General features: G+C 38.5%; 1 protein-coding gene across 1 annotated transcript; it reads left to right on the top strand.

The window, feature by feature from the left end:
• The first annotated feature begins 2,458 nt into the window (after positions 1-2,458).
• On the top strand, positions 2,459-20,743 carry LOC105483447 (protein FRG1-like). The gene is made up of 8 exons (XM_071080951.1): positions 2,459-3,015; positions 9,013-9,147; positions 9,939-9,996; positions 12,224-12,338; positions 14,648-14,752; positions 18,329-18,420; positions 19,411-19,521; positions 20,689-20,743. The coding sequence occupies exons 1-8, from the start codon at positions 2,898-2,900 to the stop codon at positions 20,723-20,725; spliced, it is 771 nt and encodes a 256-aa protein (XP_070937052.1). The 5' UTR covers positions 2,459-2,897; the 3' UTR covers positions 20,726-20,743.
• Positions 20,744-26,505: the final 5,762 nt, after the last annotated feature.

The raw sequence follows: 26,505 nt of genomic DNA, 5'->3' as shown, positions 1-26,505 counted from the left end.
GGCCTCGTGATCCGCCCGCCTCGGCCTCCCAAGCCGTGCTGGGAGCACGGGCGCAAGCCACCGCGCCCGGCCAATTCCTTCGTTTATGAAATCTTTTCTGCACACTGCTGTGTGTGTATGTATGCGTGCATGCATGCATGCATGCCTGTATGTATGTATGTATGTATGTATGTATGTAGATGTACATAAACACGCATACGTATTTATATACACATATACGCATTCGTGTGTGTGTGTGTGTGTGTGTGTGTATGTGTGCGTGTGTGTGTGTGTGTGTGTGTGTGTATGTGTGCGTGTGTGTGTGTGTGTGTGTGTATGTATGTATGCACATATTTGTACATATATACATATATAGACATACTGATAAAACTTTCCATCATTATACGGTGCGTGCTTATGATTATAAAACTTTGAACTCTGAATATTCAATATAAATAACATTTACATATGCGTGTATAAGCCTGCTTTCCTTCCCTCCCACGCACCCACCCTCCCTCCCTCCCTCCCTCCCTCCCTCCCTCCCTCCCTTCCCTCCCTCCCTCCCTTCCCTGCCTCCCTCCCTCCCTCCCTCCTTGCCTTCCTTGCCTTCCTTGCCTTCCTTGCCTTCCTTGCCTTCCTTGCCTTCCTTGCCTTCCTTGCCTTCCTTGCCTACCTTGCCTGCCTGCCTGCCTGCCTGCCTGCCTGCCTGCCTGCCTGCCTTCCCTTCCTTCCTTCCTTCCTCCCTTCCTTCCTTCCTTCCTTCCTTCCTTCCTCCCTCCCTCCCTCCCTCCCTCCCTGCCTCCCTCCCTCCCTTCCCTGCCTCCCTCCCTCCCTCCCTCCCTCCCTCCCTCCCTCCCTCCTTGCCTTCCTTGCCTTCCTTGCCTTCCTTGCCTTCCTTGCCTGCCTGCCTTCCTTCCTTCCTTCCTTCCTTCCTTCCTTCCTCCCTCCCTCCCTCCCTCCCTCCCTCCCTTCCCTCCCTCCCTCCCTCCCTCCCTCCCTCCCTCCCGCCCACCCGCCCTCCCTCCCTCCCTCCCTCCCTCCCTGCCTGCCTTCCTTCCTTTCCTTCCTTCCTGCCTGCCTGCCTGCCTTCCTTCCTTCCTTCCTTCCTTCCTTCCTTCCTTCCTGCCCTTCCTGCCCTTCCTGCCCACCCTTCCTTCCTTCCTTCCTTCCTTCCTTCCTTCCTTCCTTCCTTCCTTCCTGCCCTCCCTCCCTCCCTCCCTCCATCCTTTTTCTATGTTCCTTTCTTTTCTTTTTTAGCCTGCCTGGTCTTCTCACTCTGTCGCACCCACCGTGGACTTGCAGGCACGCGATCGTGTGGTTCATGGCAGCCTTCACCTCCCTGGGCTCTGGTGATCTCAGCCTCCCAAGCTGCTGGGACTACAGGGATCTCTGAACCCCGGGAGGTGGAGGCGAACGTGAGCTGTCATCGCGCACCTCCACTCCAGCTGAGGTGAGGAGAGCTGGGGTGCAGAGGAAGGAAAAATGCATTGTGATCTTAATTACCTTGTAGCGTTACTCATGCCCTCTTATTTGCTTGTTTTTCTCATGGCTTATTACTTCTATGTCATTGTCATGTTCGTCCTTTGCTTGCTTGCTGGCTGGCTGGCTGGCTGGCTGGCTGGCTGGCTGGCTGGCTGGATGCTTGCTTGCTTGTTTTTTTGTTTTGTTTCTTTGGTTTTTTTTGTCTGTCGTTCTTTTTTTTTTTTTTTTTTTTTGGAGATGGAGTCTTGCTCTGTCTCCCAGGCTGAAGTGAAGTGCAGTGGCGCGATCTCGACTCACTGCAAACTCCACCTCCCGGGCTCAAGCAATTCTCTGCCTCAGTCTCCCAAGTAGCCGGGATTACAGGCGTCTGCCACCACGCCTGACTAATTTTTTTGTATTTTTAGCAGAGACAGGGTTTCACTACCTTGCCCAGCCTGGTCTTGCACTCCTGACCTCACGATCCACCCGCCTCGGTCTCACAAAGTGCTGGGATGACAGGCGTGGAGCCACCGTGCCCAGACGCTTACTTCTTTTTTCACTTAGTTTTACATTACAAGCGTTTACTTACATACTTTCTTACTTCCTTACGTGGGACTACAGGCATGCACCACCACACCGGTTAACTTTTATAATGTTTGTCATGCTTTCCGTACGTACGTACGTATGTCTGTCTGTCTGTCTGTCTGTCTGTACGTGACATGGGGTTCGAGGTTCTATCACGTTGCCCAGGCTTGTCTCCAACTCCTGTTCTCAATCACTCCGCCTGCCTCGGCCACCCACACTGCTGCTATTACAGGCGTGAGCCATTGCGCCTAGCTCATTCTATATTTGCTCCTCTCTCTCTCTCTCTCTCTCTCTCTCTCTCTCACCGCCCCTCTCTCTCTCCCCCCCCATCATCTTCTCAGTAGGGATGTGGTCTTGCTTTCTGGTCCACGCTCTGGGCACATACAATCTCTTTTTAAACGTCTATTATTATTACTATTACTATTATTATTATTATTATTATTATTATTATTATTATTGCAGGTATCGTCTCACATATCGAGATGATCTCAAACTTCTGGGGGGGGGCTCCAGCGATCATACCACATCGGCCAGGAGTTGGAGACCAGGCTGGCCAACATGGTGAAACCCGGTCTCTATGAAAAGTGTAACAATTAGCCAGGCCTCCTGATGGCACGGGCTTGGAATCCCGACTACTCGGGACACCGAAGGAGGCGACTTGCCTGAACCGGGGAGGCCGAGGTTGCAGTGAGCCGAGATCGTGCCATGGCAATCCAGCCTGGGTGACAGAGCGAGACTCTGTCTCAAAATCATAATAATAAGGAAGGAGACCACTACTACTCCTGCTGCCCTCCTCCCCGCACCTCGCCTAGTTCACAAGACAAGAGGAAAGACAGAAAGCAGAAAGTTAGAAAGGAACGAAAGCAAGATAAATGGCCAGACACCCTTGGTGCCACCACACGGCCCTAGGAGATTTAAAAAGAAAGAAAGAAAGAAAGAAAGAAAGAAAGAAAGAAAGAAAGAAAGAAAGAAAGAAAGAAGGAAAGAAAGAAAAAAAAAGGAAAAAAAAAAAGAAAAAGAGGAAGTAATAATAATAACATCGACCCCCGACCTGAACTACTTCTGTTATCTGTGAATTCCAGACACCGTATGAAAAAAGCCTTGTAAAACTTTTTGTTCTGTTAGCTGCTGCAGGTAGCCCCCAGTCACGTTTCCCACGCTTGCTCGATTTGTCACGACCCTTTCACGTGCAACCCTTGAGGTTGTAAGCCTTTAAAAAAGTCTTTTTCGGGGAGCTCGACTCCTAAGATGCGAGTCTGCCGACGCTCCCGGCCGAATGAAAAACCTCTTCCTTCTTTAATCCGGTGTCTCGGGAGTTTTGTCTGCGGCTTGTCCTGCTACATTTCTGGGTTCCCTCACCGGGAAGCGAGCTGGTGATGCACGGAGGGTCGAGGCAGCCCCTTAGGCGGCTTATGCCTGCCCTGTAGAGCATCCCTGCGGGAGACTCTGGCCAGCTTGAGCGATGTGGATCCTCAGAGTGCTGCCGGGTAGGCATCTGCCCCGGTGCGATGCCTCGCCTCCAAAGAGCAGTGCACAGCACGCCCCCGTGGAGGATCGGCACAGTGGCTGCACACTGGGAAGGAACTGGCACTTTCAGTCCGGACATCTGAAACTTGCTGAGACTGCTCTTTGGAACTTCCCCCACTCCGTTTGAGTGGAAGCGTGGCCTGATCACCCACGGCGTGCCTCTACCGGCACTTTGGTTTTGGTTTCTGACTTGACTTGAATTCATTGGTTGATACTTTGGTTTCGGTTTCGATTTTGACTTGACTTGAATTGCTTGATAAACAGGCCTGCCTTGATTGCCACTTTGGTCTTGCTCCTGATTTTGGTTTGGCTTAAATTGCTTGACGAACAGGTGTGCCCTTAACAACACTTTGGTTTTAGCTTTGATTTTGATTTAGTGTGAATTTGGTGACCGAGTGACCTTTTACCCTTTCCTTCTCGTAGGGTGAATGTTGTTTCCTCTCGAGAGAAACATAGGTCAGACACAAAGTAAGCCCACTCCGCTAGGAGCCCTCTTAAAAACGTTTCAAAAGAAAAATAAAAGGAAAGTCATCAAGTCGTCACAACTTACCCTACTAAAATGCATGTTACAGAACCTTACAAAAGGTTTTGCAGGAGATTATAGAGTTCAGTTAACCCCCTAGAGGTCACGAACTCTGGGTGAATTAGAATTGCCCTCTTCTGCTGTTGGATGGCCCACGGAAGGAACTATAGGCAGAGAACAATTGGCCGTGTAGTTCAGGTGGTGACGGGGTCGGAGGACAGCCAGTTCTTTAAAGACAGAATCTGCCAAAATTTGAACAGGAAGAAACGATCTGTATAGGCCTACATCTGTTAAATTGAATCAGTAGTTAATAACCTTTCAAAAGATGAAGTGCCAGGCTCAGATGGGTTCACTGGTGAATTCTACCAAACATCTATGAAGAAATTATACCGATTATCTACAATCTCTTTCAGAACATAGAAGCTGAGTAATACTTCTTAACTCATTCTGTGGAACCAGCATCATTTTAATACCAAATATTTTAATAACAAAATATTACAAGAAAACTACAGAACATCTCTCATGAACATAGATGCAATAATCTTCAATGAAATATTAGCAAATTAAATGTAACAATGTTAAAAAAAATTTGTGCACCAAAACCACATGGAATTTCACATATTGAAAGCTGGTTTAACATTGAAAAACCAATTAACGTAATTCATCACATTAACAGGCTAAGAAAAAGAAAAAGCATTTGACAAAATCTAACACTCATAATAAAAGCTCCCAGCACACTAGGAACAAAGGTGACCTTCCTCAACTTGATAAAGAATATGGACAACAAAAACCTATTGTTAACATCATATCCAATTGTGAGAAACTAGAATCTTTCCCACTAACATCCAGAAAGGGGATCAGGAAAAACAAGGATGTCTCCTCTTACCACTTCTTTAAAACATTGTACTAGAAGTCCTAGCTAATGCAATTATGGCAAGAAAAACAAAATATATATTCATTGGGAAGATAAACTTTGTTCATAAATGGCATGTTTGACTATGTAGACGATCCAAAAGAATTGAGCTTAATATACAGAAGTTCACTGAATTACCAGCAAAGAACAAGTAGAATTTGAAATTAAAAACTGGCTCATGCTCGTAATTCCAGCACTTTGGGAGGCCAAGGCAGTTGGATCACTTGAGGTCAGGGGTTCGAGACTAGCCTGGCTAACATGACAAAACCCCATCTCTACTAAAAATAATAATGAAAACCATTTCCAGTAGCACTCCCCAAAATGAAATACTTGGGCATAAAATCTAACAAAATATGTTCAAGACTTCACGAGGAAAACTACAAAACTCATTCACAGGAAACTAAATGGACAGGTAGTCCATGTTCATGCATAGGTACACTGAATATTGTCAAGATGTTTTCCTTATGATGCAATCCCAACCAAAATCCCAATAAGTTTTTTTTTATTTTTTTAATATCAACAAACTGATTCAAAAGTTTATTTGGAGAGACAAAAGACCCAGAACAGCCACTTCAGTATTAGAAGAACAAAGTTGAAGACTGACAATATCCAACTTCAAGACTTAGTATAAATTGACAGTAATCAAAACAGTGTGGTATTGGTTAAAGAACAAACAAAAGGACCAATGGGACAGAATAGAGAGCCCTGTAACAAAATATAGTCAACTAAACTTTGATAGAGGAACAAAGGCAATACAGTGGAGCCAATACAGTATTTTTAACAAATGGTACTGGAACGACTGGACATCCACATGCAAAGAAAAGCATAAACCTAGACACAGATCTTACATCTTTCAAAAAAATTAAAACAGATCACACAGCCGCTGTCCTCATTAGTATAGTGGTGAAGTATTCCTGCCTGTCAAAATAGATAACAGATCTGAACGTAAAATGCAGCACTATAGAATTCATAGAAGATAAGGTAAAATCTAAGTGACTTGGGTTTGGTAATAACTTTTTAGATATGACACCAAAGGTGCAATGTGTGAAATAATTGATAAGCTGGACTCTAATAAAATTAACATTTTCTGCTATGTCAAAGACTCTTAAAGTAATTAAAATACAAGCCACAGACAGGGAGAAGATGTTTGCAAAAGATATAAATGATAAAGAACTTTATTTCACAGCTGAAACCCCCAGAGTGGCACTGATAAGTATTATGTTATGTTACTTTAGTCGTTAAGCATAGAAGCATACTTCTGATGGTTGAATGTAGACCACTTGCAGAAAATAGGCAGAATAGTTCACATTTAATTCTCGATGACACTATGTTTAGCTTTCTTATTCTTTGAAATCCCATTGAGAAAAAATACTGTCATCTACTCAAAGTAATTTCTTTTTCAGTTCACAATATTGTAAGTAATGTTACTGTATCATTTCCCTACTTGGACAGAGTGTGAAAATTTTGAGGAGTTTGTCTGCCAGAAATTTCTTCTTCATTTGCAAAACATTAATGAGATACTATATTTAAATGATTTTATTTAATATTAAGTGTACTTGGTCAACATGGCGTAGAATATACAAAATAAAACAAATTTAAAATCTTTAACTATTACATTTATAAGAAAGACTTGCTAATCATAATACTGTTCATAATGATTCTGAATAAAGCATTATTTCTTTTACTGAAAACAGTTGTAGCTATTAGACAACTCAGTTGTCTAAATTGCTCATTAGTTTTATTGCTTTCTAATAATCTTTAGCTGAAATTTTAATTTTGATTTTCTTTTTCTCCATTGGTTATGTGTGTGTGTGGAGGTAAAATATACAGAATATAGGATTTGCCAGTTTTTCTACTTTTAAGTGTACACTTCAGTGACATTTAAACACATGCACTGTTTTACCTTCCCACCAGCATTGCATCGGGTTTCAGTTTCTCCACATGCTGCCCAACATTTGTTTTTCTGGTTTTCTTGGTTTTTGTTTTTGTTTTTTGTTTTTATTGATACTAGCTATTCTCACGGGTGTGAAGTGGTATTGTATTATGGTTTTGATTTACATTTCTCTGGTGACTAGTGATGCTGATGATCCTTTCAAGTGCTCATTGGCCATTTGGAGCAATGTCTGTGTACATCCTTTGCCCAGTTTTGAATTGTGATGTTTGCCTTTTTGGAGTTCTCTGTATAGTCTGGATATTAATTCCTTATAATGTATGCAGTCTACAAATATTTTCTCCATTCTCTGGGTTGCCTTTTACTCTGTGGACAGTGGTTCTTGATGCACGAAAGGTTTTAATTCTGATGAAGTCCAGTTTGTCTGTGTTTTCTTTTGTTCCTGTCCCTTTGATGTTCTATGCAATAAATAATTGCCAAATTCATGGTCATGAAGCTTTTCTCATTTTTTTCTAAAAGGTTTCTAACTTCAGCTCTTACATTTAGGTCTTTGGTCTATTTTAAGTTACTTTTTGTATTTAGTGTTAGGTAAGGGTCCAACTTCATTTTAGCTAAAATTTTATGTATTTTAAAATTTATTTTGAAAAGCATGAAATGTTTAGTTGAATAGAAAATTTTGTGTGTGGAATTAACTGAAACTTTAAAACCTTTTTATTATGGAAATATCCAAACTAATCCATACATAGAAGAATATAATTGTCAGTATTTTACCAATCTAATTTCATTTACACACACACACACACACACGTTTTTTCCTAGAAAATTCTAAGTAAAATCACAGATGATATGTCATTTTACCCATAAGTACATAAATGTACATTTCTTAACACGGTATGTCTTTCATCATCTGTTTTGTTCTTTTATACATTATACTATGTCACTATCAGACCTTGTAAAATGAACAAGAATTCCTTAATATGTCATATCCAGTTAATGGTTGACTTATTTCTGCTGTAGCTAAAGTACAGTTTAGGAGGGGTTTGATGATATTTTTTAACATTAAGATATAACCTTTTATAACAACTGCTTAACTGTTCCTAGAGTCTAACATTTCTGTTGGCAAATTGGAAATTAGTATACGTAGACATAGATTCTGCTCATTTTGCTTTCAATCTAAAATCATAGTTAAGATTACTGGCCAGGCGCAGTGGCTCACACGTGTCATCCCAGCACTTTGGGAGGCTGAGGCAGGTAGAGCGCAAGGTCAGGAGTTCAAGACCAGTCTGGCCCAGATGGGGAAACCCCATCTCTACTAAAAATACAAAAAAAAAATTATCCAGGCGTGGTGGCGAGTACCTGTAGCCCCAGCTACTCAGGAAGCTGAGGCAGAGAGTTGTTTGAATCTGGGAGGCGGAGGTTGCAGTGAGCCAAGATTGTGCCACTGCACTCCAGCCTGGGTGACAGAGCGAGACTCCTTCTCAAAAAAAAAAAAAAAAGATTACTATGCTAGAAAGTCTTCCTATAGGTGCATTTCTAAGAAACATTATGATGGGCATTGCTTCTGGAAAGCAGGCGTGAATAGATGGCTGGGGTCTATCATGAAAGAGACTGTTCTCTATGTATCACTTTGTACCTTCACATGTTGCCTTTTGTTTGGTCTTGTTTTGAGACAGGATCTTGCTCTGTCACTCAGGCTAGAGTGCAGTGATGAGATCATAGCTCTCACTTGAACTCCTGGGCTCAAGTGATCCTCTTTCCCCAGCTCGCCGACTAGCTGGAATTACAGGCATGCACCCCCATGCCTGGCTGTAGGTTGCTATTATGTATTTTAAAAACCTAATCCTGACTGTGCTGGTAGTTGCATGAATCTGTGCACATACATGCTAACAAGTACATGTAAAACTGGTGAAATCTGAATAAGGTTCATGGATTATATCAATATCAATTTCCTGATTCTGACAGTGTATGATACTTATGCGAGATGTCATCATTGAGACAAAGTGAGGAAGGGATATGTGAGATCTTTGTATTATTTCTTACAACTGCAAAATAAAAAGTTTTTAAAACTAAGTTATAACAACACAAAAAGAACTCTGTGTCAAAACTAAGATACAAAGTTTAAATATTGATTTTATTTTTTAGGAATCTGGTGGACAGTCACAAACTTTGGTGAAATTTCAGGAACCATAGCCATTGAAATGGATAAGGGAACCTATATACATGCACTCGACAATGGCCTTTTTACCCTGGGATCTCCACACAAAGAAGGTTTGTGTCTGGAAGGGAAGAGGCTGCCACAAATGCAGGTTTTAGGACATTCATTCACTTAGGCCAAGCTCTTAACTAGTTTCAGACATTTTCCAAAGGAAATTTTTCCAAAATTTTCCAAATTTTCCATTGCATTTGACTCTTCCATTTTTTTTCTTCCTTAATATTTACCAGCCATTGGTAAGTCCCTCTTTCTAATATAAGCATTTGAAAACATTCCGTATAGTTCCAGAAGAGTATCTTTGGAAATCAAAACAACATGAATAATTAAAATAGTAAGTGGAAAGAAAAAAGAAAACCTACTTGAGTCAAAATATTTGAATTTCTTTTTTATTCAGACCTATTGCCAAAACTAACCTAGGTGTAGGTAACAATTTGAAGTTTCCTCATTTTCTTTAGCCCATTAGAGGGAACACTAATGAGAAAGGAAGCAATTAGAAGATAAAAAGCAGTATCATTTGGTCAACAAGGCCATCCTTTGAATAAATGAAAGCATTTAGTTTTTTAAATAAGTGCTTATATACGACTATATTTTAAAACATAAAGAGAAGATATCTCAGAAGTTATTAAATAAGCATTATGTTAGCCTGTCTTACTCAATATGTAAAATTAGCACTGTAGTTAAAAGAAGGTAAAATAGATCTTGATTCCAAAGATGCAGTATTACAGTGACATCAGTATATCTGAATATTCTTACATTTAATTGCAGAAGAAAATAGCCACACTTTTTAGCAAAATAGTATCTTTTACAGCAAATGTCAAATTTATTTTCAAATGTTTTTCTCCAATAGTTGATGAGGGCCTTAGTCCTCCGGAGCAGTTGACGGCTGTCAAATTATCCGATTCCAGGTGAGCTTATGTTGTAATATAATTCGTGACCAGTTACTTTAAAAATTTAATTGTATTCATTAAAAATTTTAGTGTCTGTCTTAAGCCCACAGAGTAATTTTGATATAAAAAACAAAATAACTTTTTTGAAAAGTAGATTTTGTGATCTACTTTTAGTGGATTTCGTATCAATATATAATGCTAGGCTGGAAAAAAATATGTAAGTTAAAAAATGAAGATTAATAATTTCACACACCAAATAAGATAGATTAAAAAAGAAATTAAACAGTACAAAACCTGGTTCACTGTTGCTATGATATTTAAACTCGCTGTAGGGAAGTCCAAAGACAAACAGGAAGACTGAAAAAAGGGATATTGTTGAAACCAGCAGAGAATGTTACAGAGTCATAATGACCAGAAGAATATTTTTAATCACTATTTTTACAGTCATTTTATAAAGTAACCTTTGTTATTCTCACCTTGTGCAAAAGTATAGAATGATTCTTTGGGTAGAAGATACTGAGAGTGAATTTGCATATTTTAGTAATTGGTTACATCAATAAGATAATGATTTCTGTTATATAATAATTAACATACAAAGGAGTAAAAGTCAATTCTGGCATCCCAGGAGATTCTCAGTAAGGTAAAAGATTAGAAATCAGCATTTTTAAAAATCACATTAAGGTGATTATTTTTATACTTTCTTTGAAAGTCTAGTAAGTATGGTAAAAGACAAAGCATAAAAGCAGAGGAAGAAAAAATTCAATAGTTTTAAACTGCTTTACAATTATAAACAAAAAAGGATTATAAAGAAAATTAACTGACAAATGAGGAAAATATTTGCAACAATCTTAATAGGCAGTGAGTTCTTACTCTTCATATATATCTTATACAGAATTCATAGCCCTGATGACCCCAGTAGAAAAACTGCAAACAGTCAGACCTCAACGGAAAAATAGACAAGGGACATAACCAGATAATCTGAAAACTATAAAGGAAAGGAAAAGAAAAACAATTGTTATTCTAGTTAAATACTAAAATGCAAATTAATAGGATTCTATTTTTTCCGTATCAGGTTTTCAAGTATTTTTTTTTTTTTTTTTTTTGAGACGGAGTCTCGCTCTGTCGCCCAGGCTGGAGTGCAGTGGCCTGATCTCAGCTCACTGCAAGCTCCGCCTCCCGGGTTCACGCCATTCTCCTGCCTCAGCCTCCTGAGTAGCTGGGACCACAGGCGCCCGCCAGCTCGCCTGGCTAGTTTTTTTGTATTTTTTAGTAGAGACGGGGTTTCACCGTGTTAGCCAGGATAGTCTCGATCTCCTGACCTTGTGATCCACCCGTCTCGGCCTCCCAAAGTGCTGGGATTACAGGCTTGAGCCACTGCGCCCGGCCTCAATTATTTTTTTAAAGTCATAATGTTTAAAAAAAAATTCCGTGATACAAAACATACTCTTTCAATTTGAGATAAGAAAGTAAATTGAAACAGTATTTTCTGGAAAACAGTTTGATGACATAAGAACTTTATAGTTTATACTTTTTGATCCAGTTATTTCTAGAAATATTTTCTAAGGATAAATCAGTTTTATGTAAGAATAGATGTAAATAGAACTGTTTATAATAAGAGAAAAAGTAGTTTTAATAATTTATTATTGAACTTTGTAACTAAAGAAGTATAATTGAAGAATGATGAATTTGGAAAATATTTGTTATGTAATATATAAGTACAATGTTTATATTAAAAAAGCAAAATACAAAACTGTAAATTTAAAACTGCACTGTCCAATACAGCAGCAACTAGTCACGTGTAGCTTTTTTATTTTTTTAAGGCACAGAGTCTCACTCTGTCACCCAGGTTGGAGTGCAGTGGTGTGATTGTAGCTCACTATAACCTCAAATTTCTGGGCTCAAGCAATCCTCCTGTGTCAGCTTCCCCAGTAGCTGGTATCATGTGTGCACACCACCATGCCCGGCTGATTTTTAAAGTTTTTTTGTAGAGATCGTGTCTCACTGTGCTGTCCAGGTTGATCTTGAACTTCTTGCCTCAAGCAATTCTCCCATTGGTTTCCCAAAGTGCAGAGATTACAGGAGTGAGTCACCACTCAGCCATTATGCAGCTTTTGAACACTTGGAATATGTCCAGCCTGAAATTTTAGATATGTACACACCCACACACATACACATGTCCTATTTTGATGTTCTATAAATTAATTTCTTCTCAGTTTTTAACTTTTATCATCTTATTAATGTACAGAATTTCCCTGAAATCTGGCTATGGGAAATATCTTGGTATAAATTCAGATGGGCTTGTTGTTGGGCTTTCAGATGCAATTGGACCAAGAGAACAATGGGAATCAGTCTTTCAAAATGTAAGTGCTGTTATTGTTTATAAAAACTTCCTGTCAGTGTAACAGAAAGTCTGTAACAGTCAATGATAATATATTTAAAAAGAAAAACTAGGATGCAATACTATATGTTAAATTGGAACAAATCAATAAGCACATAGAGCCTTAAAGAGATCTCAAAATATAGTGCAACAAAAACAGCATTAGTACTTTTGCCCACAATTATTTCTCTATACCCTAGTGCCTAGATATGGATCTCATTTCCGTTAAAGAACCAGTCAATTTTAGGTCTCAGAGTAGGAAAACAGAATAGTTCCTAAGCACCTTCTTTGTAGCAGAAACCATGGATGCTTTCAGAAACATTAGAGACTGTAAGTGAACGCTGGAGCGAGCTAAGACCAAGTTGTGACAATTTGTGCATAAAATAAATAATAATAGGTCATTGAAGTAAATTATCTCTAAAAGACTTTCAGTTCATAAACTTAAAGTAGTGTACAAAAAGATAGTTTTAACGTAAAAGAAGAAGAAAGATAATATTATTAATTTCGGTAAGTAGACAGTTATAGTATATGGATGTTTTGTTAAATCTTTGTTGGTACAGAATACATAATTTCCTTTCTCTGTTTGTGTGAGAAGTAAAGATTGAACAAAAGTATGTGAGTGCTAAACAGTCTTTAAAAAGTAGGTAACTATATCAAAAACAGTAAGGACCAGTGGGCACAAGCAAGTAGAAGATAAGCTCAGCCTTTGAGTAGCGCTTTGGTGGTGTACAATCAGGAACTGAAAATAGGAACTCAGCAGTGTTTCCTAAGATGACAAATTAAACAGACATCCCCCCAGAAAGAGGTAGTCATTTAGACTAATTTCCTTATCCCCTGGGGTTAATTTCCTCATCCCCTAGGATAAAATCTTAAGTCAGTGACTTGAAAACTATTTTGACCCAACCCATTGAGAAATGCATTTTTAGATTGCAGCCCAGCACACACATATGTATAACTGAAGCAAGAGTTGTACTTAACAATACTTACTTGTTCATGTGTTATGCAGCTTGATATTTCTTATTCTCTTTTACCCCTTCCTCTGTGTGTCTGTGAGTATTCCTTTTTCTTTTTCTCCCAAATACCATTCAGGAACCACTACATTGATTTCAAGACCCACTGATGTGTTGCAACCCCTTTGAGATGATCCTACTAGTTATGATGAGATACTTCTAATAAAAGTTACACCAGTAGAAAAGGCCAATATATCGTAAGGCCAGGATGATGAGCTAGATAGTTCTAATAATACAACACTTTAGGAAAATTCATTTCATTTTATTTTTAGGAAGGACACTAAGTTTCAAAAATTTAAAAGAAAGAGCGTCTTAAAACTCTGTTGCAAAAAGACTCAGCTGAATAATCTGCGGCACAGATTTAAATCGCCTTGGACCACAGCAGCATGTTCCAGGGCTCAGCAGGCGCCATCCAGATGAGAGACCACCAGCCCTTGTGACGTTGACCAAGAAATTAAATCCATGTTATCAGCACTTTTTTAACTGGATGTCATATAAGTTATATCACATATTTTACACATTTTATATGTACATATTTATATTAAATATATACATATTTTATAATCATTGTATTCGTAAATATTTTGTCTAAATGTTATGGTGTTCCAAGTTTTCCAAAAGAATCAACCAAATACAAGTTATAAATAAACATTATATTTGTTAAGGGAATCGAGCTAACCAAATTTATAAACCAGATTTAGATACACAAGAAGATCAGTTTTTAAAGTTTTGTTTAATAGAAAGTACTGTAGTACATCAAACATTAAACAACTAAAAAAGCCTATGAATATTTATTTTCACACACAAAAGTCCCTTAGACATTGATTCTTAAATTCAAAACATTAAAGGCATTGTATATGCCTTTTCGTGGTTTGTAATTGTGAGGAAAATAAATTTTACTTAAAATGCTAATATTTGAACAAAGTGTGCACTCATAATTATGCTCTTGTCTTTAAAGTTAATTTTTCAAACTGAACTAAATCAGTTACAGCACCGTAGACGTTTTAGAAAGGAAGCAATCCTACTTCATCTAATTAGAATTTAGTCCTACTAGGAAGATACACTAAGAATTTTTATTGTGGTAATCTTTGAATAGTAAAATGATAGGTGGTTTTGATTTCCTTTTCTGCATGTTCTTGTATTACATTTTTCAGGTTTTCTCTAAGTTCTTTTCTATGATTTTTAAATCAGGGAGGAAAAATTAATTCAGTCTAAACACTTAACGTTTCTTCTACAAGAAGTGTCCTCGCGGCTCTCTATTTTGTTATTTTGTTTCACATAGGGGAAAATGGCTTTATTGGCCTCAAACGGCTGCTTTGTTAGATGCAATGAAGCTGGGGACATAGAAACAAAAAGTAAAACAGCAGCAGGAGGAGAAATGATCAAGGTAATTATGACATTTTATACAGATGACTACATTCACACATGCAATGTGACTGTATCTCTTTAAAATGTTAAATCATCATTTACTGTCACTTTAAAGGTGTAGTTAATAGTTTTTTATAACGTGGTGGTTCAAATGGACTCATATTTTATTATAAATCCCATAATTGGTGACTTGTTTGTACAATGTGATAGAGAAATCAGTGTATCTAGGAGCTACCTTGACGTTATCTCCATGGATTAGTATCTTTTTTTTGAGGAGTTCTACATGATCTTTTTAGGCTTTTGTTTTCTTGTTTTCTTACTTGTATTTTAAAATCTAATTTTTAAAATAGATAATATGTACACGTGGTTCAACATTTTTAAATAAAAGCGTATGAAGACATCTGCCTGCCGTGCGTCTTACTCACCTGTGTCCCAGCTCCTGTTCCTATCTCTTTCCCTTTGTTTTGTTTTTTTATAACCTCCTAAAATTTCTTTATAAACACATGAATATGTTTATAATTTTCAACTGTTTTACACTAAAGGTTGCCTCCTCTATAGTCTTCTAGACTTTGATTTTTTCTTCCCTTAACATTGTATCTTGGAGAGTTTTCTACTATTAGTTTGAAAGTAGAAAGCTTTCTCTTTTTCTTGCTTTTCCTTTCTTTCCCTCTCTTTTTTAACAGCTGCATAATATTCATTTTAGGGATGTACCTTAATTTGTTTAGTCTCTTATAGATGGAAATGTAGGCTGTTTCCAGTCTTTTACTCATATACACAGTGCTGCAGTACAAAACATTGAACATGCATCCACTTGAGGATGTGCGGGTGGACCTGAAGATAAATTTCCAGAAGCAGAATTACCAGGTCAGGGGTATATGTGTTTGTATTTACATAATGCTTGAGCTTCCGTGATGATAATAACTCTATGAAACATAAAAAATCATAGCAGAACTTCTGGGGCTTTAGCCCTCACATTTTAAAAATATTTTTATTAATAGTACCAGTCTTCTTTGCATTAGGAAAAACATGAATCAACATAAAACATGATTTTTATTTTATTTTTACAATTTATGTGTGTCACTAAGCTGGAAATAAAAGTTCCTTATTCCAGGCTAAATTCCCTCATCCATAGTCAGATGCATTATCCATTGCACCAGGCACTGGCCTGTTTCCTCCCTAATCATACTCTTTGTTTTATATCATTGTAAAAGTTACACAGACGTCTTCATATCAAGGTGAAATTCTAAATAATACTGTTAATATAACCTAGATAAATCAGGTAGTTAGCTGGAATTTGATGAAAACATTTAAGGCTTAATTTTTTAGACTCAGCAAAAGCCAGTGATCTTTAATGATAAACATATACTAAAATGTATCTAAAGAATAACTCCCTCCTTCTTGACACATGCTTTTTCTGTTCCTGACATTCCTTCCCGGTAGTGAGCATCCTGAACCTTGCTTTGTTTGTCTCTGTTGGGAATCACAGGTTGCATCCAGCCTGACCCAGATTTGCTCTGTGAGGCATTGTGGGGGCCGGAGTGGAAGACTCTAAGAGATGGAGGAAATGCCTTTTCTAAAATGCCCTTCATTCTTATAATTAGAGCATAAAAATTTATGTTACATTTTTCTCTACTACCAGTGTAATTTAAAAACCTCTATCAAATGTCTGTACGTGCTTCATGTTAGATTTCCAGTCATATGTTTGATTTCTTTTTACAATAGTCTTGATTTCAAATAATTTCAAATCTAAAGCTCAAACAATTTCAATCTAAAATGTAGGTTTTATTGTTAGAGAAGTGAAATGTTAGTTATGTTTTTTCGTTGCATGTACCCGGCACATGTGTTGTAGTCTCGAATCTGCATCAGGCTCCTGTGAGGTGCATGTGAGCTCAGCCTTAGAGACAGGAAGACAGCCTCTGACCCTCCTTACATCCTCGTGGTTTTTGTCAGTCAGTTCATGGAAATCACATAGTGATTTCAAGGTGTGGTAAACACAGGATGTGTACCCAGGCCCAGCTGACTCCTAAGCCACTCAATATTTCATAGTGCATTGCTTCTCAGGAAACAGGTCATTGGGGAAATGCAGATGGGTTTGTGACTTATCTTTAATTTTATTTATTTATATTTTATTGTATCATGTTTATTTTTCATCTGGATATCATCAAAAAGTGTTATCGAAGGCAACACAAAAGTGTTATCGAAGGCAACAATTGCAAATATATGTGCAGTGCTTTGCACTTATACAAAGATACAAAGATACTTATACAAAGATTGTGTTTTTTTTGTCTTTTTTTTTTTTTCAGTTTTCAGATGAAATACAAAGTTTTCTGGGTCTCTTTGGTTAGTCAAGTACCTGGAATCTCTGAACAGTGATTATTTAGGACTCTTTTCCTTTACCATTTAATTGTAGGCTCTCCTAATCTCTGTCAGCCATTCACATTTATGACCTTGCCTTAGCTACCAGAACACAGATCCCTCTTACTAAAGGCAACATTGTGTTACAGGCCCTAGCAGGGAATGTTTTCAGGTCTTCTAGGACCCTCTAATCAAAACTGTCACAACTGTCAAAAGTGACTGTCGGGCCGGGCGCTGTGGCTCAAGCCTGTAATCCTAGCACTTTGGGAGGCCGAGACGGGCGGATCACTAGGTCAGGAGATCGAGACCATCCTGGCGAACACGGTGAAACCCCGTCTCTACTAAAAAATACAAAAAACTAGCCGGGCGAGGCGGCGGGCGCCTGTACTCCCAGCTACTCGGGAGGCTGAGGCAGGAGAATGGCGTAAACCCGGGGGGCGGAGCTTGCAGTGAGCTGAGATCCGGCCACTGCACTCCAGCCCGGGCGACAGAGCCAGACTCCGTCTCAAAAAAAAAAAAAAAAAAAAGTGACTGTCAAAACTGTCACAAAGATGTCATTGACACAAACACATTATTTGTCATCACTTTCTAAGCAGTCCTGGAATTGGACGCTGGCCACAGAGATCCTTAGAAGACATGAGTCCTTACCTCTGCCAATTGCCTGTTCTGTGGGCGATCCTAATTGTTCAATGCAGATCAGTTAACTTATGACATGTAATAGTAAATATCTACCCAAACTTAGGAGGATATAAGAAGTTAGTAAAACAGGTGGGTTCCAATTAATTAAAGCAAGTTGTATAATGTTAGAAGTTTTAATACATTTGGTAATAGTCTGTGTGAAGTAAAATAGCTATCTTAAGCTTTCAATCTGATCAAATGAACACTTGTCTACTAGGGATAATTTGATCCTAGTGTATTCACTTGGAGGACAAAATTAAATTAGTTAATGATTGCTTTATTGCCTAGCAGGATCTGATGTGTAAAATGTTTTTGAAATAATTTTGTCTGTAGTGTTTCTGACCCAAGGGCTGTGGAGGAAGCATGTGGTAGCAGTTACTCATATAGATTATATATGTGAAGTAAAAACACATAGCCAAAACCTGTCTTTTTCTGAATATAGTTGATCAGTTAATTTTTCCTTCTGCATAAGAAATCATCTTGAACGTTCTTATGTGATACGTAAAGGGGGGAAGATGGGAGATAAACATATAACCCATTGGATTCTCTTTTCCAAATATAGATTAGATTTTGTGCTGAAAGAGAAACCAAGAAAAAAGATGACATTCCAGAAGAAGACAAAAGAAATGTAAAACAATGTGAAATCAATTATGTGTATGTATTCTTTTCCTTTTAGACCTACAGGTTTGACAGTGAAGTGCTTCTCAAAGTACTTTCAAAATACATTACCTAATTAGTTGGGGATGGTGGTGCATGCCTGTAGGCCAAGCTACTCAGGAGGCTGAGACAGGAGGATTGTTTGAGCCCAGGAGTCCAAGGCTGCAGTGAGCTCCGAAAACCACTGCCTTCCAGCCTGGGTGATGGAGCAAGACCCTCTCTGACAAAATTAAATTAAAACTGATGGGCAAGAAGAGGCAACACAATGTAGCCTCTGGGACAGAGCACTGAGCTCAATGCTTTTCTCAAGGTTTCAGTTTTCCGAATCATCCTGCAGCTCTCAAAGCTAACATCATCCGGGTTAATCGTCTCCCTGTTCATTCATAGAATGGGTGTCATGCCAGTCAAAGGCTGTGCTATGGCCAGGACATGGAGGACTCCCGCCGGCATGCCCTAATAGAAGTGTGGCCTTGTGGTTCTTCCCAATGAGCGGCCCTCCTTTTGAAGGGTCACGGAGGTCATCTTTGTTGTTGAAAATCTCCAGCTTATTAAAAAAAATACAATTCGACTTTTTTTTTTTTGTCTCCCCTTAGACAGAGTCTCTCTCTGTCACCCAGACTGGCGTGCAGTGGCTTGATCTCAGCTCATCGCAGCCTTCACCTCCCAGGTTCATGTGATTCTCCTGCCTCAGCCTCCTGAGTAGCTGGGACTACAGGCACGCGCCACTATGCTCAGCTAATTTTTGTATTTTTAGTAGAGATGGGGTTTCACCATGTTGGCTAGGCTGTTCTCGAACTCCTGACCTCAAGTGATCTGCTTGCCTTGGCCTCCCAAAGTGCTGGGATTGCAGGCATGAGCCACTGTGCCTGGCCTACAGTTAGACTTTTTTAATAAGTGAAAAAGAAATTAGCAGTATTGATAAATTTAATAGTAAATATGTATAATCAGAGTTTGAGGTATTTTTCAATGAAGACATTTTCTTTGCAGAAATAAATTTCAGAGCTTCCATGACCACAAACTTAAAATAAGTAAAGAAGACAGTAAAATTCTTAAAAAGGCTTGGAAAGATGGATTTTTGCATGAGACGCTTCTGGACAGGTAGATATTTATTTACTTATTTCCATTATTTTCAGTAGCCAATAGAAATGGTGTGTAGAAAACCTGTGTTCCCTTAAATTACTATAGTTTTGACATTTTTGTCTTTATTTCTAATTTATGAATGTGGCAATATTACTTTGAGAGGACGTCAAAAGTTTGGGGAAAGGCTGTCAAGAAAGAATATCTAAAAATTATAACTGATTCTAAGTATATACTTTAAGAAACTAAGGTTTGACTGTACCTACTTCATAAATTTATTATTATCTTTTTATAACCATTAGAACCAGAGTTAGAAAGAAGCTGTTTGACTAATATAAAAATTATGTGGATTCTGTTAAAGTAGTTCAGGTTCCTTAAAATAAGAATAGATCAGCTAAAAATCTAAAAGCTAAACAAGTGAAATTGAAGCAGTTTTATTGTAAGATTTGGAAGAGTGCAGGATGTTTATCATAGCACATTATTAATATTTATTACTCTTCCTATGTGGATAAGTAATGTCCTAGATTTACAACATAGGAAAACAGGCAGAGACGTTTAGCTGTGAGTGTCCAAGTATAAATTAATTAAGTGCCAGATTTTGATAATCGCCAGCTGCTCATTGAAGTCCTATGTTGCAAAGTTACTCTTACCCTTTTTTTACATTTCTTGATAAAGCAAAGTTTAATTACATATTTCCTGTTAACTAACTGGTAGACTTCATACCTAAAGTCAGTACATAATGTTAATAATTTTTTCCAGCTGAGCAAATGAATACGTATCTAGATGGAAGAAATCAAGAAGAGGATATAAAATACAATCAGGATGTGGCCTCTAAAACGGAATAAGCTCTGTGTCCTGTAACTTTTATCACTTCTAGTAATACAGCATTCTCACCATGCTGAATGGAAATTTAGAGCACCCTTAAATTCCAGAATAATTAAAATTGCTATTGTGGATTGAAAAAGCCCTTAGGCAATATTTATTGACTATTAGGAAATAACTTTTATAAGATTAGAATCCATTTTTTATAGAAATCAAATTTGAAAGTATACATATTTTAATATAAGTGTTATGGTAATATAATAACCAAAATTGACCACACAGTTTTAAAGCTTTTTATAATTAGTAGCAGTTGAATATATATGGCATGTTTTACATAGATTAATTTTATTATTTTTCTTTGTTTAGGAGAGCCAAATTGAAAGCCGGCAGATACTGCAAATGACTGGGATTTTTGTTTCTGCTTTATCCTTTCGTGTTTTTTTTCTGAATAAAATACTCAGAGGTAATGCTTTTACAGAATTCTTGAGTTGTTGTGAAATTATTGTTTAGTAACTAGTTTAACCAGGATTAAACAAGCTTAATCAAGATTCTTCATGGATGTACTTTTTAGCTAACTACAATTTTTCACATGGAAATGAAATTTATAGTACACATTTAATGTACCACAGAATGTTTTTCTGGATTTCCTGTCCTGAAGCATGCAGTGTACTGGAAACCAATTCTTCCTGCGCTGCTTGTAGAATCTGTCTTACTGGATCATAGTCTTTACTTTATACCATAGATGCCTGATCAGTGCCTTTAATAGGAAGTTAGAAATTCCAAATTCAATCAACAAGGCTTTGGTTCTACCTCTGAAGTACTACCCAGATCACAGAGAGCCCAAATATCAGAACTAGGGGGCTGGGTGGAGAGGACAAATCATCTGTTAGGGAGTGGGACCGAAAGTGGAAACATTACAAAAGAGCAAGTAGGCTCAGAACAGAGGGTAGATCAGTACTGGGGAAACTCCCTACTGAGGACGAGTTAGCCACAGTGGATATGTATGGGAAGCTTTTGTCCTTGTGGGCTGGAATGGAAGCTGAAGTTCAGTTGCTAAGTGTTGCTTAGGTCTGCTTTGTTGAAGCCTGTCTCTTACAGAGTTCCTAAACACAATATTTCCGTGGCATCTAATCCCAGTGAGTGTTCCAAATCCAGGCTGTGTATCAGATGTCACGGGAAATTGTACCTCAGGACTGAGGTTGGTTCAAGCATCTAGATGTTGTCAAAAGTCCACGTTGTGTGCTGGCCTAACCTGAAAGAACCTATCGAGTTCTAGACTTTCAATTCCATCTGACACCAGATCTAGAGTTACATGGCATCTGTACAAGCTCGGTAGCTGAGGCACAGGATCAGGCCTAGAAAGGAGCTTTTGGAGCGTTTGTTGTAGGTCTAGCTTCAGCTTGGCCCTCCAGTTCCGATAGCTGCACTTTGTCTCATCTTGGGCTCTGATCCTTGGATTGGGAGCAAAGTAACTCTGATCCTGCAAAGCAGTGGTTCCTGTTCCCAACTGGTGACTATTTTGCCTCCCAGGGGACATTTTTTGGTTTTCACATCTGGGATACGGTGTTAGAGTGTAGAGGCTAGGGATGCTGCAAAGCGTGTGGCAAAATCTCGTTCCGCTCAGAACGCTAATAGTGCCAAGGTTGTGCAACCTTCCCACCCAAGGGCCTGGTCTATTCCTTGCTTTTGACAGCTCCCTAACTCTTAAACACAGCAGTTCAAATTTATCTGCATAAGCGTCTCCGAGGGACCTGCAAGTTTCCAATGTGGACTGCCCGGACCCATCCGTGGAGACGCAGGCCTAGTAGGTCGCCAGTGTCGACTGCTGAGACCATCCGTGGAAACGCAGGCTTAGCAGGTCTAGGACTGGGCTCCACGTTTGCATGTGAACAAGTACTCCGGGTCATTCGGAAGCAAGTGATACAAAGCACACATTGAAGATCACCGCCTTCACGAGACTGAATCTTGCCTCCCACTTGGTATCTGAGACCATCTGCCTGCTGACTGGTTTTCCTGGCACAAACGTTCTGCATGTAGGCATGGTGTGTTCTTGGACTCCATGTCACCTCGTTCACCTTCATGTTCCCTCGGTTCCTGACCCCAGTCCAGCGAGCAGAACTAATTACAGATCTTGATAACAGAAGATACAGATTTAAAATAATACATGGCCTATTCCTGCGGACTTTATCCACTAATGAAGGAGGACAAGTGGACAAATGGAGAAGGTGGGTGGAGGCTCCATCCCTGTTTCTCCCATTCTGCTTTAAACAAACCCCAGCTAGACCACTGGGAGAGCAACAAGAGGTTAAGAATGACTGCATCTAAATATTGTCATCTGGTCCACTCTTCTGCCATCTTGAACACAAGGATATCATGAGTTTTGTTTAAACCACTACTGAAACCAAGATGAACTCTGGCTTAGCCCCTTACAGATCAGTCTAGTAATCTTATCAAAACCAAGATTACCTAAAAGCACTAACCAAAGTAAAAGCTCACACACCCCAACCTGCGACTGCTCACGTTTTTCAGATTGAAGAATTTCAATTGTATTTTAGGTTCATTGACTCTTTACCACCTCCAAGCTGCTCTTGAAGACAACTGATTATAATTTTTAACTTGGAAAACTTTCTCACTTCTAGAATTTCCACTTGAACCTTTGTTATTATTGTAGTTTCTTCTTTGTCTGCTGTGATTTCCTATCCATTTATTATAAGGGTTTTTGGAGTTTTTATTTTAGTAAGAATTATAATAACTACTTTAAAAATTCACACTAATTCCAACATCAATGGAGATTGACCTCAAGATGACCCAGACCTGCCTTTTTCTTTGAATATGTTTATTTATATGTTTGATATAATGGGATTGAATCCTGAAGATTGTAAAAACTGGATTTTGTTTTGTTCCTCTGAAAATTTTGATAATTTTTTGTTATATTTGTTTGATATTTTTTGTATTGTATAGTTTATATTTTCCTCCAAGGGTTTTAACATTTCTACTTCTCAAAATATTTATATTTATGTTAAAAATTATACAAAGTAACTTGGTGCAGTGGCTCATATCTGTAATCCCAGAACTTTTAGAGGCCCAGGCAGGAGGATCACTCGAGCCCAGGAGTTGGAAACCAGCCTAGACAACAGGGCAAGACCCTGTCTCCACAAAGAATTATTAGGGTGGTGCAATTACTTTTTTTTTTTTTTTTTTGAGACGGAGTCTCACTCTGTCGCCCAGGCTGGAGTGCAGTGGCCAGATCTCAGCTCACTGCAAGCTCCGCCTCCCGGGTTCCCGCCATTCTCCTGCCTCAGCCTCCCGAGTAGCTGGGACCACAGGCGCCGCCACCTCGCCCGGCTAATTTTTTGTGTTTTTAGTAGAGACGGGGTTTCGCCGTGTTAGCCAGGATGGTCTCGATCTCCTGACCTTGTGATCCGCCCGTCTCGGCCTCCCAAGGTGCTGGGATTACAGGCTTGAGCCACCGCGCCCGGCCGGTGCAATTACTTTTGCACCAACCTGATGAAACATAAGCTGGGTATGGTGGTGGCATGTGCCTGTGGTCTCAGATATTTGGGAGGTGAAGGCAGAGGTGGGAGGATTGATTGAGCCCAGCAGTTCCAGACCAGCCTGAGACCCTGTCTCTACAAAAAAAAAAAAAAAAAAAAAAAAAAAAATTAGCTGGGCCCACGTACCTGTGGTACTAGCTACTTGGGAGGCAAAGACAGAGGGGCCAGAATCACTTGAGCCCAGAAGCTCAAGGCTGAAGTGCACTGTGATTGTGCCACTGCACTCCAGCCTGGGTTATGGAGCATAACCCTGACTCCAAATAATAATAATAATTACAAGTAAAGACCTAGAACACCAGATTAAGGTTAAGTATTCTAAAATTTAGCTGAGTTACTCTGTTCTATATAAAACAGGGTTGCCACACAAAATATAGCATGCCCAGTTAATTTTAAATTTCAGATAAACAAATAATTTTTTCAGTGTAAGTATATCCCATGCAATATTTGGGACATGCTTAAACTAAAATATTCATTGTTTATCTGAAATTGAAATTTAACTGGGTATTACATAATTATAGCAGCTTGACCATAAAAGATATGGAGGCTGAGCAAAATTCTACTTTAAACTTCAAGCTTTATAATAAATGCATTATTAATCAACAACTATTGTTTACTGAGACCTGTGTAGATCCCCACTTTTATCTTTTTAAATGTGGAACTAGGAAAGGTACATAAAGAATATTTATAGAAATGAATGACTATTCTATAGAGCTGAAAGGAAAACTCTGGCTTTTATTTTTCTCCCCAACCTTAAGCTTTATTCTACATTTGTATAAACAATAAAATTACAGCTCAACTTTGGAAGCACAGATCATAATATAAAAATCAAGCAAAGATCCCAGAAACATTTAACAAACAATAAATCTTTGACATCATCTTATTATAGCAACTAAACATATAATAATTTAGAATGATCCATTAATTATAATAATTCTTTTACAAAGCATAACTATTCATATTATTGGCCATCATAAGAACAAATATTTTAACTGAAACATCATGAATACTTTACAGAAAGGGGCTAGTTGCAGACACAGTCATTCTTGGATTTCTTTCAACACCAGGCTTTCTTCCCTTTTGACCTGAGCTGGGAGTTGAATTTCTTCTTGTTGCCCTCTGACCCTCTAGTCTCTGAAGCCTCTTTTATACTAGAGGTGCCTGCAGAGACTTCCTGGAAATTTGGATTTGTAAATTGTGCTGTTGCATCTTCTAAGCACTGCAGTGAACCTGATATAGAGCTGTTGCTCTTGCTTGTACACAGTATAACATTTTGATTCAAAAAAGGAAGTAAAAGGAAGAGAGTTGATTACATATGGCTACAGAGAAAAAGAGATGACACATTAATAATAATACAAAAGAATAATGGTACTGGTAATATATAAACATCTGACAGTTTTAGTTCTAAGAATGTCAGTCCACATAAGAAAATTATGTAAAAGTAATTAATGTCTAATATAATTACTTTAACCAAAGAAAAAGTATAATTTAAAGATGGCTGTTTAAGGATTAAATTGCAGCAATTGGTAAAAGTAGATTTTAGTCATATTTATTAAGTGACACAGAGTGATACTGAAGGCACTTATTTCTCAAGCAATATCATTTCTTCCCAACAAGAACATACTACATCCTAGACATGAAATGAAAATAACAGTTAATTTTCAACACAGAAGGGTGACAATCAGAGAACTGAGGTGCTCCAGATCCATTAGAGGACCAGTAATGGCAGGGTGCAGTAGCTCACGCCTGTAATCCCAGCACTTTGGGAAGCCGAGGCGGGTGGATCACTTGAGGTCAGGAGTTCGAGACAAGCCTGGCCAACATGGTGAAACCCTGTGTCTACTAAAAATTCAAAAAATTGCTGAGTGTGGTGGCACACGCCTGTAATCCCAGCTACTCGGGAAGCTGAGGCAGGAAAATCGCTTGAACATGGGAGGTGGAGGTTGCAGTGAGCTGAGATCGAGCCACTGTACTCCAGCCTGGGTGACAGCGAGACTCTGCCTTAAAAATAAATAAAAATACAAGAAACATCTCATAAAAACAAAATAATCACTATTCTAACAAACCACAATCCACAAACAAGAATGGAAGTTTCAAAAGTAAGTTTAAAAGAAAAAAAAAAAAACTCATCGTACAAACCACTCACTTTTAAGCTGATAAAACTCCATGGCTTCATTAAGAAACAAGAATCTTTCAATGCTGAGCAGGTCAGGTTGGAAACTACCCCACCTCGTTTTCAATACTTTTTCCCAAACACTTGAGTTGATCCTGAGGTTCTCTATTTTTCTCACATTTGATCCTTGCATGACTTACTGAAGTTGAAAAGTTATTTAAGAAAACAGAGGGGTTCTTCACTCATGTAGTTTGTTCAGGTATCAAATAAAGGATGGAGAGAAAACCGGATGAAATGCTACAAAAGGAAACATACTATTCACTTCCACATGACAATATAAATTCAGAAAGATTAATTTTCCCATTTATTTAACAGAACATCCTTGCTCACACTCTAAAGTATAAATCTGTTCATAAAACCAATGAAAGTATGATATTTGGAAGAAATAGTATTACAAAGAAAGCAATGAATGAAACAATCAAATTGCAGTGACAAAAATCATATAAATAAACCCTTACT

Source organism: Macaca nemestrina, chromosome 15, assembly GCF_043159975.1.
Source record: "Macaca nemestrina isolate mMacNem1 chromosome 15, mMacNem.hap1, whole genome shotgun sequence".
Taxonomy (NCBI): Eukaryota; Metazoa; Chordata; class Mammalia; order Primates; family Cercopithecidae; genus Macaca; species Macaca nemestrina.
The sequence above is the reverse complement of the archived record's forward strand: the minus strand, read 5'-3'. Positions and strand labels throughout refer to the sequence as shown.